The sequence below is a fragment of the Manis pentadactyla genome, chromosome X, assembly GCF_030020395.1.
Source record: "Manis pentadactyla isolate mManPen7 chromosome X, mManPen7.hap1, whole genome shotgun sequence".
Lineage (NCBI taxonomy): Eukaryota > Metazoa > Chordata > Mammalia > Pholidota > Manidae > Manis > Manis pentadactyla.
Genome location: NC_080038.1, coordinates 55733675 through 55751684, shown reverse-complemented (window position 1 = coordinate 55751684; position 18010 = coordinate 55733675). Strand labels below are relative to the sequence as shown.

The window sequence follows — 18010 nt, the reverse complement described above, 5'->3', positions numbered from 1 at the left end:
TATATCCCATCTCTTATGTCCTTGATAAGGACAGTTTCTATTTTTAATCCTTTCAGCAAGTCTTAACCACTAGGGCCAGGGATTTTGAGAGTGCACTGGGTTCTCTAACTTTCACTGGTTATATTGTACTCAAGACAACCTTCTTAAGGCTATATTTTCTTTACCGTCTTCTGTCAAAGATGTTTTTTCCCTTTTTTTAATCATAAAGTTAATTTGAAAACAGCATTAAAGGAAGTTTGAAAATAGGAACAAAATCAACCGGAATCCACCAAATAGAACTGTTCACACTTTTGTATAATTCCTTCAAATCTATCCATATGTATATGTATTTACAGTGTAGTTTTCATAGTAACATACCATTTTGTGTTCTGCTTTTTAATATTATATCATAAACACTTCTCCTTATTTCTAGTCTTCCTAATAATCATTTTTAATGGCTATCTAATATTTCACCAAGCTAAATGTACCACAATATATTTATAATCTAGCATTAGGTTTAAATAAAAACAGTTGACAAAACACTCTAGGGTACCACTGTCCTATGGGAAGTTACATTTTTCATACTGTATATCTTAATGTTCCCTTGCTATAACACACATAATATAATTGAAAGAAAATGGTGTCCTTGACAGTGCCAAATAACATATTTGTGGAATTGGAAAGCTGCACTGGCATCTCTATTTATTCTTTATTTTCCAGAACCCACTTTTTTCTTCTTTTTCATTTCTGTTATATCCCATACTGATGTTGAAATCTAGCATCCTTGCTGTACTTTGGGGATTTGATGGTAATTTGTTTCTTCCCTGAGACCTTTCAAATGGAAACAGTGAATAAAACTATTAAGTATTTCTGAACTGGCTTCTCAGGGGATTAATAGAACTGTCCAGGCTGGCTTCTTCTGTCTCCCAGTGTGGTCACTCACAAATACCTACTACTTATCCAGAAGTGACATGCTGATATGACATTGTTACCATTTTATTCCAGCTGTGCTCATAGGCCTACCTTAGGAAGAAAAATTGGGAGAAGGGTGAGGAAGTCTGTGCCCCCTTGCCCAATGTCAAGATGGAAAAGTTCCTGCCAGATGATATGCTCACCGCTTTCCACATTCTACTGTAGCTAAGACACTTCCAAAGGTGATAGGGTAAGGAAGAGAGAGAGGAAGAGAGGGGAGAAAGAGGCAAGCAAACCCTGGGAATTATGTATTAGATAGGTTGGAGCCTAGAGGAGTTTATTGCCACTCCCTGTTAGTCAAGGAAAGCTTTTGAGGAGGCAGAATTTGTGAGTTATTTCAGAAAAGAGAGTGGAGTCAAAAGGGTATTCTGGGAATAGAGTCTTCTTCCTGGTCAGGAATTCGATATTAATGGGTGCAAGACTTCCTGAGTGTGTAAGTCAATGAGGGCAACTGCTATGAATTAAATGTCAACACAAGCATAGACTATTAATTTGCAAACTGTTGAAAGATACTAATTAATGACTGAATTGGATGGTGAGAAGAGATAAGGGATGTGGGATTTTGGTAGGAGTTGATAAAGGGTATTGAAGCCAGGGTTGAGGATCTTCCTCAAGTATGCCTAGATTGACCTCATTGGAAGCTGTGTTAGGGAAGACAAAGTGGAGGTTGGACAGGGCCAGAAGTTTTAAGTCGATCACTACAGTGCTTCTTATTAGAGGCTAAACACTTAAGAAAGGTGTTAGGAAAATCACATAAAGCTTTTAGATGAAAGCAAGTAACAATAATTTATTGTCACCAAAGACATTTTCACATGCTAATGATTTCTAATAAAGATAGTAACCACTCCTAAAAATCTACACCAGTAGGTTCAGAATGGAAGACCATGGCTTCTTTTGTCCTGACTTGTGGTGTGCCCTGGGTCTTGTTATTCTCTTGGTGCTCTCTTAACAGACCAATTGCTCTTTCATTGATTCTTCCCTTTCATCTTTTGGCCAAGTGTATTAATTCACAAATATGTCCTTAACATTTTAAAAAGACCACACCTGGGTACTTGTGAATCTGTTGGCTGAGCTCATCCAAATTGATCTCCCCTGGCCAGCTACCTGAGATGGCTAAGACATTCGCTGTGAGGAATCGTTTGGATTTGCCAGTTCCTCTTCCCTTTGGGGAAGTTTTCCTGCCTGGGCCTATTGCCAAATTGTTTACAAAGTTATTAAAGCCTTTTAGATTGCTCCTGTAAGAAGTAAAACTTCAGAGATGTGAATGGATCTAGCTAAATCAGTAACTACTAACATGAGTAAAAATGTTTGTGCTTAACCAGCTTCTGAGAAAGGACCCTATGACTTTTGGGGTTCATGTCATAGGCAATGGTGAGCAAAGCTCCATACTCTAGAGTCTTTGCACTGTGAAGACCTTTGCTTGAGATCCAGCTGTCCTAATTACTCACAGGTAGAGTGAATTCCTTTTCTAAACTTGTTTCCTCATATGTAGAATGGCAATGATTATTCTCTGTCTAGTTCATGGAACTGAAATGAGGTCCCCAAACGCTTAGGAAGTGATAAAGCCCTTGAGGAAGAGCAGAGGCATCCTTACCTTAAGCTTTTCCTTTATTTGCAGGGCTACCTGAAGCAATGCCGGAAGAGAAGGGATATGTTCAGTGATGAGCAAATGAAGGTAATCTTTGGGAACATTGAAGACATCTACAGGTTTCAGATGGGCTTCGTGAGAGACTTGGAAAAACAGTACAATAATGATGACCCCCACCTCAGCGAGATAGGACCCTGCTTCCTGGAGCACGTAAGCATTTTCCCCTTTGGGGAAGGTTTTGAGAGAGGTTAGGAAGCAATGGAAGGATTATCTGTATTGTCTGGTCCTGCACAGCTGCTTTGTCTTCTGACAGGAGCTGGATTCCTCCCTGACCCTGATGTTGACCCCCTTGCCAGGGCATGGGGACTTAGGAATGTACTGTAATTTGCCCTAAGACTCATTTTCTTTACTGTTCCCTTCCCTTTTCTCTCTCCTTCTGAGCAGTTACCAGTAGGATTTTTCATCAGCTTCTCTTTTTGTTCCTGTTGGGTTCAGTTTCCATGAAACTCAGTGTTTTGGGAGGGACTCTTGAACATACTCACTGCATGAAAAACTAGGAATCTGAGAAATAGGAGAATCCGTGGTCAGCATGAAAGTAGGCTGCTGCAAGGTATTTATGGGAGAGCACTAGGGTGGGGGAAATGACAAGTGTAGGGAAAGGGGCCATGTGACTTAGAGGAAGGAGTGTTAGGAAACAGGAAAGTGAGGATTTCAGTCCTGTCTGTAAATGACTGGGTAACTTTAGGTAAGTCCCTCACCTTCTTTGGCCTTCCTCATATGGAATATGAGAAGCTTTCATTGTATACCTCTGTGGTTCTTTAATATCTTTTAGGTGTCATTTGCAGGCAACCTATTTGTTTTGACAACTTCTTTTCCCCCTTTTCATGAAATATTTATTTTTAAAGAGGTAATATGTACACATGATACAAAATTCAAATGACTCATAAAACGTGCAGCTAAAAGTAAGTCTTCTTGCAAATTCTCCTGCTTTGCTTATGGGAATGTGTGCTGGGGGGATATCCCTAAGACCACCTCTATGTTTGGTGATTTGCTAGAAGGACTCATAGGACTCAGGATGTAGTCATACTCACAGTATGATTTATTATAGCTAAAGATACAAAACAAAATCAGCAGAAGGAAAAGACACATGGGTCAAAGTCTGAAAGAAACTAGGTGAAAGCTTCCAAGAGTTCTCTCCAAGAGGGGTCACGCAGGTGACAACACATGTGAAATGTTGTCTACCAGAAAAACTCATTAGGGACTCATTGCCCCAGATTTTTATGGGGGGCTGGTCACATAGGCACCCTCTGCCTAGCATGTACCAAAATCCAGACTCCCAGAAAAAGAGCAGATGTTCAACATAAATCATACTGTTTATAAAAACAGTTTAGGCACAGTGAGCCACTCTTGTTAGGGAATAGTGAGAACCCTCTTGAGAGCTAAGTTCCAAGATGCCAGTCAAGCGCCAACATTTCAATCAGACTTCTAAGGATAGCAGTCTCAGGCCTGACATGTTAACTCTTCTGCAGAGTATTTAAACTAGTTCAGCCACCCCAGAAAATACCTGGGTAGGTATTTACCAAAGTTAAGTGGTTCCATTCCTGAATTTATATCCCAGAGAAATTCCCACAGAGGTTCATGAGGGAACATTTGCAAGGCTGTTGATTGCATGGCAGTGTTGTGTGTGGTAGAGTGCAATTAGAAGCAACTTAGATGTTTATCACTAGGGGATGGATAAGAAACATATGGGGGATGCTTACTGTGGGGTAGTGTGTAGCAAGAAAGAACAGAATAGATGAATGTACTGTATAGAAATATGGATAGGTATCATAGTGATGAGTGCAGAAGGTAAAACAGAATAGTGCTTCTCAATTGGAGCCTGCCTTGTGCTTTATAGGGTGTTTAATAGCATTCCTGGTCTCTATTCCAGTAGCATACCCACAATGTTTGTAGCAACCAAAAATGTCTCCAGCCATTGTAAGATGTCTCCTGAGGAACAAAAAGAACCACACTGATCTATTGAAATGATCATATGCTTCTACCCTTAATCTGCAAATGTGGTTTGGGTGATTTTTGTATGTTAAATGAACATTGTATTGCTGATATAAATCCTACCAGTCATGGTATATTATCCTTTTCTCTGTATTTCTTAGCTTTTTATTTAAAAAATTAGTTTACCCTTTTATTATTCTGTTCTAGGATTTCATTTCTAATCAGATTTGTTTAGGTAAAATTTACATACAATAAGATTCACCAATTATGAGTTTATAACTCAATGAGCTTTAAAATATATATATATATATATAATTGTATATGTAACTACCAACATGATCGACATATAGAACATTTTGATCACTTCAAGTTATCTCTTTCTGTCTTTGTAGTCAGTCTGTGCTCCCACCACTCACCCTTGGTGAACACTGATCTGCTCTCTGTTACTGTAATTTTACTTTTCTGACAACATCGTATAAATGGAATCATGCAGTAGTAATCATTTGTTGTGTAGCTTTGTTCACTTGACATAATGTCTTTAATATTCATCCATCCATTTTGTTGCATGTATCACTAGTTTATTTTTATTACTTACTAATACCACCCATCATAGGTACATTCCAGGACATCTGGATTATTTACTAGGTTGTTTACATCTGTGGGATTACCAGGGTTGCATAGTAAGTGTTCTGAAATTTTATAAAATACTACCAAACTCTTTTCTAAAGATTCTATACCTATTTGCATTCTCACTTCTAATATATGAGTTCCAATTGCTCCACATGGTTGTCAGCACTTGGTATTATCAATATTTTTTAAAATTATTTTAGCCATTCTAATAGGTGTGTAGTGGTATTTCATTGTTCTAATTTGCATTTCCCTAATAACTAATGATGTTGAGCATTTTTTTCATGTACTTACATGCCATGTGTATAAAATTTTGTTTAAGCGTCTGTTCATGCCTTATTTTATTACAATTTTTTATTAAGGTATTACTGATATGCACTCTTACGAAGATTTCACATGAAAAACAATGTGGTTACTACATTCACCCATATTATCAAGTTCCTCCCCATACCCCATTGCAGTCACTGTCCATCAGTGTAGTAAGATGCCACAGAGTCACTACTTCTGTGTGCTACACTGTCTTCCATGTGACCCCCACACACCATGTGTGAAAATTATAATACCTCTTAATCCTCTTCTCCACCCCTCCCAACCCACCCTCCCACACCCCTCGCCTTTGGTAACCACTAGTAACTTCTCAGAGTCTGTGAACCTGATGCTGTTTTGTTCCTTCAGTTTTGCTTCGTTGTTATACCTCAAAATGAGGGAAATCATTTACTACTTGTCTTTCTCTGCCTGGCTTACTTCACTGAGCATAATAACCTCTAGCTCCATCCATGTTGTTGCAAATGGTAGGATTTGTTTCTTTTTTATGGCTGAATAGTGTTCCATTGTGTATATGTACCACCTCATCTTTATCTATTCATCTACCGATGGGCACTCAGGTTGCTTCCATGTCTTGGCTATTGTAAATAATGCTGCAATAAACATAGGGGTGCATATGCCTTTCTCAATCTGGGAACTTGTATTCTTTGGGCAGATTCCTAGGAGTGGAATTCCTGGGTCAAATAGTATTTCTATTTTTAGTTTTTTAGGAACCTCCACATTGCTTTCCACAATGGTCGAACTAATGTACATTCCCACCAGCAGTGTAGGAGGGTTCCCCTTTCTCCACACTCTCACCAGCATTTGTTGTTCTTAGTCTTTTTGATGCTGGCCATCATAACTGGTGTGAGGTGATATCTCATTGTGGTATTTTTTTAATTAATTAATTTTTATTTTGGTATCATTCATCTACAATTACATGAGGAACATTATGTTTACTAGACTCTCCCCATCACCAAGTTTCCACCACATACCCTATTACAATCACTGTCCCTCAGCATAGTAAGATGTTTTAGTATCATGACTTGTCTTCTCTGTGTGGTACAGACCTCCCTGTTCCCCTCCCCCACATTATACATTCTAATCATAATGCTCCCTTTCTTTCCGTCCCCCCTTACCCCTCCCTTCCCACCCATCCTCCCCAATCCCTTTCCCTTTGGTAACTGTTAGTCCATTCTTGGGTTCTGTGAGTCTTTTGCTGTTTTGCTCCTTCAGTTTTTTCTTTGTTCTTATACTCCACGGATGAGTGAAATCATTTGATACTTGTCCTTCTCCGCCTGGCTTATTTCACTGAACATAATACCCTCTAGCTCCATCCATGTTGTTGCAAATGCTAGGATTTGTTTACTTCTTATGCCTGAATAATATTCCATTGTGTATATGTACCACATCTTCTTTATCCATTCATCTACTGATGGACAGTTTGGTTGCTTCCATTGCTTGGCTATTGTGAATAGTGCTGTGATAAACTTAGGGGTGCATATGTGTTTTTCAAACTTGGCTGCTGCATTCTTAGGGTAAATTCCTAGGAGTGGAATTTCTGGGTCAAATGGTATTTCTATTTTGAGTTTTCTGAGGAACCTCCATACTGCTTTCCACAATGGTTGAACTAACTTACATTCCTACCAGCAGTGTAGAAGGGTTCCTCTTTCTCCACCAGCAGTGTAGAAGGGTTCCTCTTTCTCCACATCCTCGCCAACATTTCTTGTTGTTTGTCTTTTGGATGATGGCTATCCTTACTGGTGTGAGGTGATATCTCATTGTGGTTTTAATTTGCATTTCTCTGATCACTAGTGATGTGGAGCATCTTTTCATGTGCCTGTTGGCCATCTGAATTTCTTCTTTGGAGAACTGTCTGTTCCGCTCCTCTGACCATTTTTTGATTGGATTATTTGCTTTTTGTTTGTTGAGGTATGTGAGCTCTTTATATATTTTGGATATCAACCCTTTATTGGATCTGTCATTTATGAATATATTCTCCCATATGGTAGGATGTCTTTTTGTTCTACTGGTGGTGTCCTTTGCTGCATGGAAGCTTTTCAGTTTGATGTAGTCCCACTTGTTCATTTTTACTTTTGTTTCCCTTGCCCAGGGAGATATGTTCATGAAGAAGTCCCTCATATTTATGTCCAGGAGATTTTTGCCTATGTTTTTTTCTAAGAGTTTTATGGTTTCATGACTTACATTCAAGTCTTTGATCCATTTCGAATTTACTTTTGTGTATGGGGTTATACAGTGATCCAGTTTCATTCTCTTACATGTAGCTGTTCAGTTTTGCCAGCACCATCTGTTGAAGAGACTGTCATTTTGCCATTGTATGTCCATGGCTCCTTTACCATATATTAATTGACCGTATATGTTTGGGTTAATATCTGGACTCTCTATTCTGTGTCACTTGTCTGTGACTCTGTTCTTGTGCCACTACCAAATTGTCTTGATTACTGTGGCTTTGTAGTAGTAGAGCTTGAAATAGGCAAGTGAGATCCCCCCTGCTTTATTCTTCCTTCTCAGAATTGCTTTGGCTATTTGGGGTCCTTTGTGGTTCCATATGAATATTTGAACTATTTGTTCCAGTTCGTTGAAGAATGCTGTTGGTAGTTTGATAGGCCTTACATTGAATCTGTAGATTGCTTTAGGCAGAATGGCCATTTTGACAATATTAATTCTTCCTAGCCACGAGCATGGGATGAGTTTCCATTTGTTACTGACCTCTTTAATTTCTCTTAAGAGTATCTTGTGGTTTTCAGGGTATAGGTCTCTCACGTCCTTCGTTGGGTATATTCCTAGGTATTTTATTCTTTTTGATGCAATTGTGAATGGAATTGTTTTCCTGATTTCTCTTTCTTCTAGTTCATCATTAGTGTATAAGAAAGCAACAGATTTCTGTGTACTAATTTTGTAACCCACAACTTTGCTGAGTTCAGATATTAGTTCTAGTAGTTTTGGGCTGGAGTCTTTAGGGTTTTTTATGTACAATATCATGTCATCTGCAAACAGTGACAGTTTGACTTCTTCTTTACCAATCTGGATGCCTTGTATTTCTTTGTTTTGTCTGACTGCCCTGGCCAGGACCTCCAGTACTATGTTGAATAACAGTGGGGAGAGTGGGCATCCCTGTCTTGTTCCTGATGTTAAAGGAAAAGCTTTCAGATTCTCGCTGTTTAGTATGATGTTGGCTGTGGGTTTGTCATATGTGGCCTTTATTATACTGAGGTACTTGCCCTCTATACCCATTTTCTTAAGAGTTTTTATCATGAATGGATGTTGAATTTTGTCGTATGCTTTTTCAGCATCTATGGAGATGATCACATGGTTTTTGTCCTTCCTTTTGTTGACATATTGGATGATGTTGATGGATTTCCGAATGTTGTACGATCCTTGCATCCCTGAGATGAATCCCACTTCATCATGGTGTATGATCTTCTTGATGTATTTTTGAATTCGATTTGCTAATATTTTGTTGAGTATTTTTGCATCTATGTTCATCAGAGATATTGGTCTATACTTTTCTTTTTTGTGGGGTCTTTGCTTGGTTTCGGTATTAGAGCGATGCTGGCTTCATAGAATCAGTTTGGAAGTCTTCCCTCCTCTTCTATTTTTTGGAAAACTTTAAGGAGAATTGCTATTATATCTTCTCTATATGTCTGATGAAATTCAGCAGTCAATCCATCGGGTCCAGGGGTTTTATTCTTGGGTAGTTTTTTGATTACCAATTCAATTTCTTTGATGGTAATTGGTCTGTTTAGATTTTCTGTTTCTTCCTTGGTCAGTCTTGGAAGGTTGTATTTTTCTGGGACGTTGTCTATTTCTTCTAGGTTTCCCAGCTTGTTAGCATATAGGTTTTCATAGTATTCTCTAAAATTTTTTTATATTTTTGTGGGGTCCATCATTATTTTTCCTTTCTCATTTCTGATGCTGTTCATCTGTGTAGCTTCTCTTTTTCTCTTAATAAGTCTTTCTAGGGGCTTATCTATTTTGTTTATTTTCTCAAAGAACCCGCTCTTGGTTTCATTGATTTTTTTATTGTTTTATTCTTCTCAATTTTATTCATTTCATCTCTGATCTTTATTATGTCCCTCCTTCTGCTGACTTTGGGCCTCATTTGTTCTTCTTTCCCAGTTTCAATAATTGTGACTTTAGACTATTCATTTGGGGTTGTTCTTCCTTCTTTAAATAGGCCTGGATTTCTATGTACTTTCCTCTTAGAACTGCCTTCGATGTGTCCCACAGAAGTTGGGGCTTTGTGCTGTTGTTGTCATTTGTCTCCATATATTGCTTGATCTCTATTTTAATTTGGTGATTGATCCATTGATTATTTAGGAGCATGTTGTTAAGCCTCCATGCATTTGTGAGCCTTTTTGTTTTCTTTGTACAATTTATTTCTAATTTTATGCCTTTGTGGTCTGAGAAGTTGGTTAGTAGAATCTCAATCTTTCTGACTTTACTGAGGGTCTTCTTGTGGCCTAGTATGTGGTGTCTTCTGGAAAATGTTCCATGTGCACTTGAGGAGAATGTGTATCCTGCTGCTTTTGGGTGTAGAGTTCTGTAGATGTCTGTTAGGTCCATCTATTCTAGTGTGTTGTTCAGTGCCTCTGTTTCCTTACTTATTTTCTGTCTGGTGGATCTGTCGTTTGGAGTGAGTGGTGTGTTAAAGTCTCCTAGAACGAATGCACTGCATTCTATTTCCTCCTTTAATTCTGTTAGTATTTGTTTCACATATGTTGGTGCTCCTGTATTGGGTGCATATGTATTTATAATGGTTATATCCTCTTGGTGGACTGACCCCGTTATCATTATGTAATGTCCTTCTTTATCTCTTGTTACTTTCTTTGTTTTGAATTCTATTTTGTCTGATGAAAGTAGTGTAACACCTTCTTTTTCTCCCTATTCTTTGCATGAAATGTCTTTTTCTATCACTTGACTTTTAGTCTATGTTTGTCTTTGGGTCTGAGGTGTGTCTCTTGGAAGCAGCATATAGATGGATCTTGCTTTTTTATCCATTCATTTACTCTGTGTCTTTTGATTGGTGCATTCTGTCCATTTACATTTAGGGTGATTATTGAAAGATATGTACTTATTGTCATTGCAGGCTTTGGATCTGTGGTTACAAAAGGTTCAAGGGTAGCTTCTTTATTATCCAACCGTCTAAGTTAACTGTCTTATTAAGCCATTATAAACACAATCTGATGATTCTTTATTTCTCTCCATTCTTATTCCTCCTCCTCCATTCTTTATATGTTAGGTGTTTTATTCTGTACTCTTTTGTGTTTCCTTTGACTGCTTTTGTAAGTAGTTGATTTTATTTTTTGCCTTTACTTAGTATTTGGTTGGTCTGCTTTGTTTGCTGTGATTTTATTTTCACTGGTGACATCTATTTAGTCTTAGGAGTACTTCCATTTAGAGAAGTCCCTTTAAATTATCCTATAGAGGTAGTTTGTGTGAGGCACATTCCCTCAACTTTTGCTTCTCTGGGAATTCTTTAATCCCTCCTTCATATTTAAATGATAATCGTGCTGGATACAGTATCCTTGGTTCAAGGACCTTCTGTTTCATTGCATTCAATATATCATGCCATTCTCTTCTGGCCTGTAATGTTTCTGTTGTGAAGCCCGGTGGTAGCCTGATGGGTTTTCCTTTGTAGGTGACCTTTTTTCTCTCTCTGGCTGCCTTTAATACTCTGTCATTGTCATTTATCTTTGCCATTTTAATTATTATATGTCTTGGTGTTGTCCTCCTTGGGTCCCTTGTATTGGGAGTTCTGTGGGCTTCCATTTTCTGAGAGACTACTTCCTCCCACAGTTTAGGGAATTTTTCAGCAATTATTTTTTCCAAGACATTTTCTATCCCTTTTTCTCTCTTTTTTTCTTCTGGTACTCCTATAATGTGAATATTGTTCCATTTGGATTAGTCACACAGTTCTCTTAATATTCTTTCATTCCTGCAGATCCTTTTATCTTTCTCTGCTCCAGCTTCTCTGTGTTCCTGTTCTCTGATTTCTGTTTCATTAATGGGCTCTTGCACCTCATCCTGTCTCCTCATAAGTCCTTCCAGATATTGTTTTATTTCTGAATTCTCCCTCCCAACTTGATCCTTTAATTCTTGCATATTTCTATGCAGCTCCATCAGCATGGTTATCACCTTTATTTTGAGTTCTTTTTCAGGAATATTGGTTAAATCTATCTCCCCAGGCCCTCTCTCGGATGTTGTCTGGATAATTGTGGACTAGACCAAATTCTTCTGCCTTTTCATGGCATTAAAGGTAGGCAGGTACCGTGTGTGTCAGCTGGGAGAACAAAGTCCTTTCTTGCTTGTTGGTCACCTTGCCCTTCTCTGCTGCCTATTTCAGTTACCTGCACACCTGGAGCAGCCTCTGGATTAATCCCCTAATCTGCTGTGGTGGAGTCACCATCAGGGTAGCCCAGAGCTCTGCGGGGAGTGGCAGGCACACCGGGTGTGCTCTCCTACAAGAATGGTGCTCCTCAGTGCCTTGCCCCTGTTTCCTCTGCCTGTGCCAGGTAGCTGTGTGTCAGCGTCAGCCTCTGGGACTGTCCCGGATGGCTGCATGCCATTAGGTGATTCTGGGTGGTTGCTGTGGGTGCAGTTGCTCTCCCGCTACTCTGCCTCTGCGGGCTGGCACGGCCTCTCTCCAGGTGTTCCGCCTCCATGGGCGCACGCAGTCACTATCTGGCTGTTCCGCCACCCCCGTGGGTGCGCCTGCCCTCTCTCCAGCTTCTTGGTCACCGCAGGTGCACTTGGCTGTGCTCCGGCTGCTTGACTGCTGTGTCAGGCCATGCCGGCCGGGGGTATGACTGGCAGCCTGCCTATCGCAATGAGGGGCTTCACGGGTGTGTTGCCACCCAGGGAGCTGCAGGACCCGAAGCTCCTCAGGATTCCCAGCTGCTGGGCTGAGTGTGCTGGGCTGCTTCCATCCAGCTGTGAGGCCCCTGTCCCCTTAAGACTTTAAGAAAGCACTCGCTTTTCTTTTGTCCCAGGGGAGCCGGCTGCAAGGACCCACTCACAGATCAGATTTTACTTTTCTGTTTCTCTAATATCCAGCACACCATGCAATTTTTTTCTGCACTCCTGGTGTGGATTACTAGAGCTGGTTATTTAGCAGTCCTGGGCTTCCACTCCCTCCTTGTTCCCACTCCTTTCCTCCCTCTGGGGAGCTGGGTTGTGGGGAGCAGTAGGTTCTTCCTGGGCCACAGCTTGTATCTTACCCCCTTCATGAGGTGCTGAGTTCTCTCAGATGTAGATTTAGCCTGGCTATTGTATTGTATCCACTGGTCTCTTAGGAATAGTTGTATTTGTTGTATTTTCAAATATATATATGGTTTTTGGAGGAGAGTTCCACTGCCCTACTCATGCCACCCTCTTGGCTCCTCTGTGATTGTGGTTTTAATTTGCATTTCCCTGATGATTATCGATGTGGAGCATCTTTTCAAGTACCTGTTGGCCATCTGAATTTCTTCTTTGGAGAATTGTCTGTTCATATGCTCTGCCCAATTTTTAATTGGATTATTTTCTTTTTGGTTGTTGAGACATGTGAATACTTTATATATTTTGGATGTTAACCCCTTTTTGGATATGTCATTTACAAATATATTCTCCCAAACTGTAGGATGCCTTTTTGTTCTGCTGATGGTGTCCTTTGCTGTATAGAAGCTTTTTAGCTCGATGTAGTCCCCTTTGTTCATTTTTGCTTTTGTTTCCCTTGTCTGAGGAGATGTGTTCATGAAAAAGTTGCTCATGTTTATATTCAGGAGATTTTTGCCAATGTTGTCTTCTAAGAGTTTTATGGTTTCATGACTTTCATTCAGGTCTTTGATCCATTTCAAGTTTACTTTTGTGTATGGAGTTAGGCAATAATCCAGTTTCATTCTCTTCCATGTAACTGTCAAGTTTTGCCAACACCAGTTGTTGAAGAGGCTGTTATTTCCCCATTGTATGTCCATATATCCTTTATCATATATTAATTGACCATATATGCTTGGGATTATATCTGGGCTCTCTAGTCTGTCCCATTGTTCTATGTGTCTGTTCTTGTGCCAGTACCAAATTTTCTAGATTACTATGGCTTTGTAGTAGAGCTTGATGTCAGAGAGCATAATTCCCCCTGCATTATTCTTCCTTCTCAGTATTGCTTTGGCTACTCAGGGTCTTTTGTGATTCCATATGAATTTTAGATCTATTTGCTCTAGTTTGTTGAAGACTGCCATTGGTATTTTGATAGGGATTGCATTGAATCTATAGATTGCTTTAGGAGGATGGTCATTTTGTAAATATTAATTCTTCCAATCCATGAGCATCAGATGTATTTCCATTTCTTGGTACCTTCTTTAATTTCTCTCATGACTGTGTTGTCGTTTTCAGGTTATAGGTCATTCACTTCCTTGTTTAGGTTTATTCCTAGGTATTTTATTCTTTTTGATGCAATTGTGAATGGAATTGCTTTCCTGGTTTCTCTTTCTATTGCTTCATTGTTAGTGTGTAGGAATGTAACAGATGTCTGTGTATTAATTTTATATCCTGAAATATTACCAAATTCATATATTAGTTCTAGTAGATTTGGAGTGGATTCTTTAGGGTCTCTTGTGTACAATATCATGTCATCTGCAAACACTGAGAGTTTAACTTCATCCTTATCAACACAATTATTTCTTTGTGTTGTCTGATTGCTGTGGCTAAGTACTCCAGTACTATGTTGAATAAATGTGGGGAAGTAAGCATTGTTGTCTTGTTCCCAATCTTAAAGGAAAAGCTTTCAGCTTCTCGCTGTTAAGTATAATGTTGGCTGTGGGTTTGTCATATATGGCCTTTATTATGTTGAGGTTTTTGCCCTCTATAACCATTTTGTTGAGAGTTTTTATCATGAATGAATGTTAAATTTTGTCAAATGCTTTTTTGGCATCTATGGAGATGATCATGCGGTTTTTGTCTTTCTTTTTGTTGATGTGGTGGATGTTGTTTATGCATATTCTAATATTGTACCATCCTTGCATCACTGGAATAAATCCTACTTGGTCATGATGGATGATCTTTTTGATGTATTTTTGAAGTCTGTTTGCTAATATTTTGTTGAGTATTTTTGCATCTATGTTCATCATGGATATTGTTCTATAATTTTATTTTTTTGTGGTGTCTTTGCCTGATTTTTGGTATTAGAGTGATGCTGGCCTCATACTCTGAGGTTGGAAGGAGTCCCTTCTCTTCTACTTTTTGGAAAACTTTAAGGAGGATGGGTATTAGGTCTTCAGTAAATGTTTGATAAAATTCATCAGTGAAGCCAGCCATCTGTTCCAGGGGTTTTGTTCTTAGGTAGTTTTTTGATTACCAATTCAATTTCATTGCTGGTAATTAGTCTGTTTAGATTTTCTTTCTTCCTGGGTCAGCCTTGGGTGGTTGTATTTTTCTAGAAGAAAGTTGTCCATTTCTTCTATATTATTCAGTTTATTAGCATATGATTTTTCATAGTATTCTCTAATAATTCTTTGTATTTCTGTGATATCCATAGAGATTTTTCCTTTCTCCTTTCTGATTCTGTTTATGTGTGTAGACTCTTTTTTTTCTTGATATGTCTGGCTAGGGGTTTATCTATTTTGTTTATTTTCTCAAAGAACCAGTTCCTGCTTTCATTGATTCTTTCTATTGTTTTATTCTTCTCAATTTTATTTATTTCTGCACTAATCTTTATTATGTCCCTCCTTCTACTGACTTTGGGCCTCATTTGTTCTTCTTTTCTAGTTTTGTTTATTGTGAGTTTAGACTGTTCATATGGGATTGTTCTTCTTTCCTGAGGTAGGCCTTATTGCAGTATACTTCCCTCTTAGCACGGCCTTTGCTGTGTCCTACACATTTTTGTGATGCTGAATTATTGTTGTCATTTGTCTTCATATATTGATTGATATCTGTTTTTATTTGTTCATTGATCCACTGGTTATTTAGGAGCATGTTGTTAAGCTTCCATGTGTTTGTGGGATTTTTTTTTTTTTTTGCGGATTTATTTCTAGTTTCATATCTTTGTGGTCTGAGAAGCTGATTGGTACAATTCCAATCTTTTTGAATTTATTGAGGCTGTTTTTGTGGCCTATTAAATGATCTATTCTTGAAAGTGTTCCATGTGCACTTGAGAAGAATATGTATCCTGCTGCTTTTGGGTGGGGACTTCTGAAGATGTCTGTTAGGTCCATCTGTTCTAATGTGTTGTTCAATGCCTCTGTCTCCTTACTTATTTTCTCTCTGGTTGATCTGTCATTTGGAGTGAGTGGAGTGTTGACATCTTCTAGAGTGAATGCACTTTATTTCCCCCTTTAATTCTGTTAGTATTTGTTTCACATATGTAGGTGCTCCTGCCTTGGGTGCATAGATTTATAATGGCTGTATACTCTTGTTAGACTGACCCCTTTATCATTATGTAATGTCTTCTTTGTCTCTTATGACTTTCTTTTTTTGAAGTGTATTTCATCTGATTACAAGTATTGCAACATCTGCTTTTTTCTCCCTATTGTTTGCATGAATTATTTTTTTCCATCCCTTCACTTTTAGGCTGTGTATATCCTTGGGTTTGAAGTGAGTCTCTTGTGGGCAGCATATAGATGGGTCTTGCTTTTTTATCCATTGTGTAATTCTATGCCTTTGATTGGTTCATTCAGTCCATTTACATTTAGGGTGATTATCAACAAATATGTACTTATTGTCATTGCAGGCTTTGGATTCGTGGTTACCAAAGGTTCAGTGGCAGCTTCTTTACTGTCTAGCAGTCTACGTTACCTCACTTATTATGCTCTTATAAACACAGTCTGATGATTCATTTTTTTCTCTCTTCTTTTTTTTCCTCCTCCTCTCCTAATATGTTAGGTAACATATTCTATAATCTTTGTCTATCCCTTGACTGACTTTGAGGACAGTTGATTTAATTTTGCATGTGCTTAGTAATTAATTGTTCTACTTTCCTTACTGTGGTTTCATTTTCTCTGGTGACAGGTATTTATCTGTTCTATAGCAGTACCTCCAAAATACACTGTAGAGGTGATACACTATACACAGTTTGTGGGAGATAAATTCTCTTAACTTTTGCTGGAAAGTGTTTAATCCCTCCTTCAAATTTAAATGATAATCTTGCCGGGTAGAGTATTCATGGTTTGAGGCCCATCTGCTTCATTGCATTAAATATATCATGCCATTCCCTCTGGCCTATAAGGTTTCTGTTGATAAGTTTGATGATAGCCTGATGGGTTTTCCTTTGTATGTGACCTTTTTTCTCTCTGTCTGCTTTTAATAGTCTGTCCTTATCCTTGATCTTTGCTATTTTAATTATTATATGTCTTGGTGTTTTCTTCCTTGGATCCCTTGTGTTGGGAGATCTGCACACTTCTATGGCCTGAGAGACTATTTTCTTCCCCAAATTGAGAAAGTTCTCAGCAATTACCTCCTCAAAGACACCTTCTATCCCTTTTTCTCTCTCTTCTTCTTCTTCTCTTACCCCTATAATAGGAATATTGTTCCATTTTGATTGGTTGCACACTTCTCTTAATATCCTTTCACTCCTAGAGATCTTTTTTTCTGTCTGTGCCTCAGCTTCTTTGTATTCCTGTTATCTAATTTCTTTTCCATTTACCATATATATATATATGTGGAGCACCTGGAACGCAGACACAAGGTGCACGGGGTGCTGGATATTAGAGAAACAGAAAAGCAAAACCTGTGGGCAGGTACTCGCAACCAGCGCCCCTGAGATAAAAGAAAAGTGAGTGCTTTCTGCAAGTCTTAAAGAGACAGGGACCCCATAGCTGGATGAAGTTGTCCCGGCAGCTGGGAATACCGGGGAAACTTAGGCACCCTAAATGGAGGCAGTGCAGCTCTGAAGCCCCTCACAGGACTAGGAAGCCTGCCAGTCATTCTTCCAACTGGGGCGGACCCTGATACATGGACCCAGTAGCAGGAGAGTGGGAGCGTGCGCCGGGGGCAGAAGCGCTGGAAAGAACCGAGAGCAGATCCATGCGCCACAAGAGAGGCTTGTGCTAGCCCGCAGCGACGTGACCGAACAGCCCAGATGTGGCTCACGCACACCGGCAGCAGTGAAGCCAGAGCCCGGTAGAAGCCTGCATGGAAAAGCCCCGTGCACACCAGCAGCAGAGCCAGAGGGAGCAGGCGCACTCCCAGGAGCTGACAAGAATGCCAGCCCAAAGCACAGCCTCCCGGGCCAGACCCAAAGGCCACTGCTGCCACGCAGCTGCCCAGCAGGGTCGCCACTAGCACAGAGGAGCACACCTGGTGTGCCTGCCACTCCCTGCAGGCCTCCGCACTGCTCTGAAGGACACCCTGCCCACAGCAGCTTAGGAGATTAAACCAGTGGCCGCACACAGCAGCTTAGGAGATTAACCCGGTGGCTGCTCCAGGAGTGCAGATAGCCATCACAGGCCGCAGAGAAAGGCAAGGCATCCAGCAAGCAGGAAAGGACTTTCTTCTCCCAGCTGACACACCTGCAACCTGCCTACAGCCACTGCTATCACCATAAAAAGGCAAAAA

At 39.6% G+C, this 18010-nt stretch overlaps 1 protein-coding gene across 11 annotated transcripts in view; it reads left to right on the top strand.

Moving 5' to 3' along the window:
* Nucleotides 1–18010, top strand: part of ARHGEF9 (Cdc42 guanine nucleotide exchange factor 9) — a 426451-nt gene that overhangs the window by 356308 nt on the left and 52133 nt on the right. For all 11 annotated transcript variants that reach the window (XM_057495889.1, XM_057495890.1, XM_057495888.1 and 8 more), the window contains one exon: nucleotides 2570–2749. In XM_057495889.1, coding sequence (XP_057351872.1) covers nucleotides 2570–2749 — 180 coding nt within the window. The remainder of the gene's footprint in view (nucleotides 1–2569; nucleotides 2750–18010) is intronic.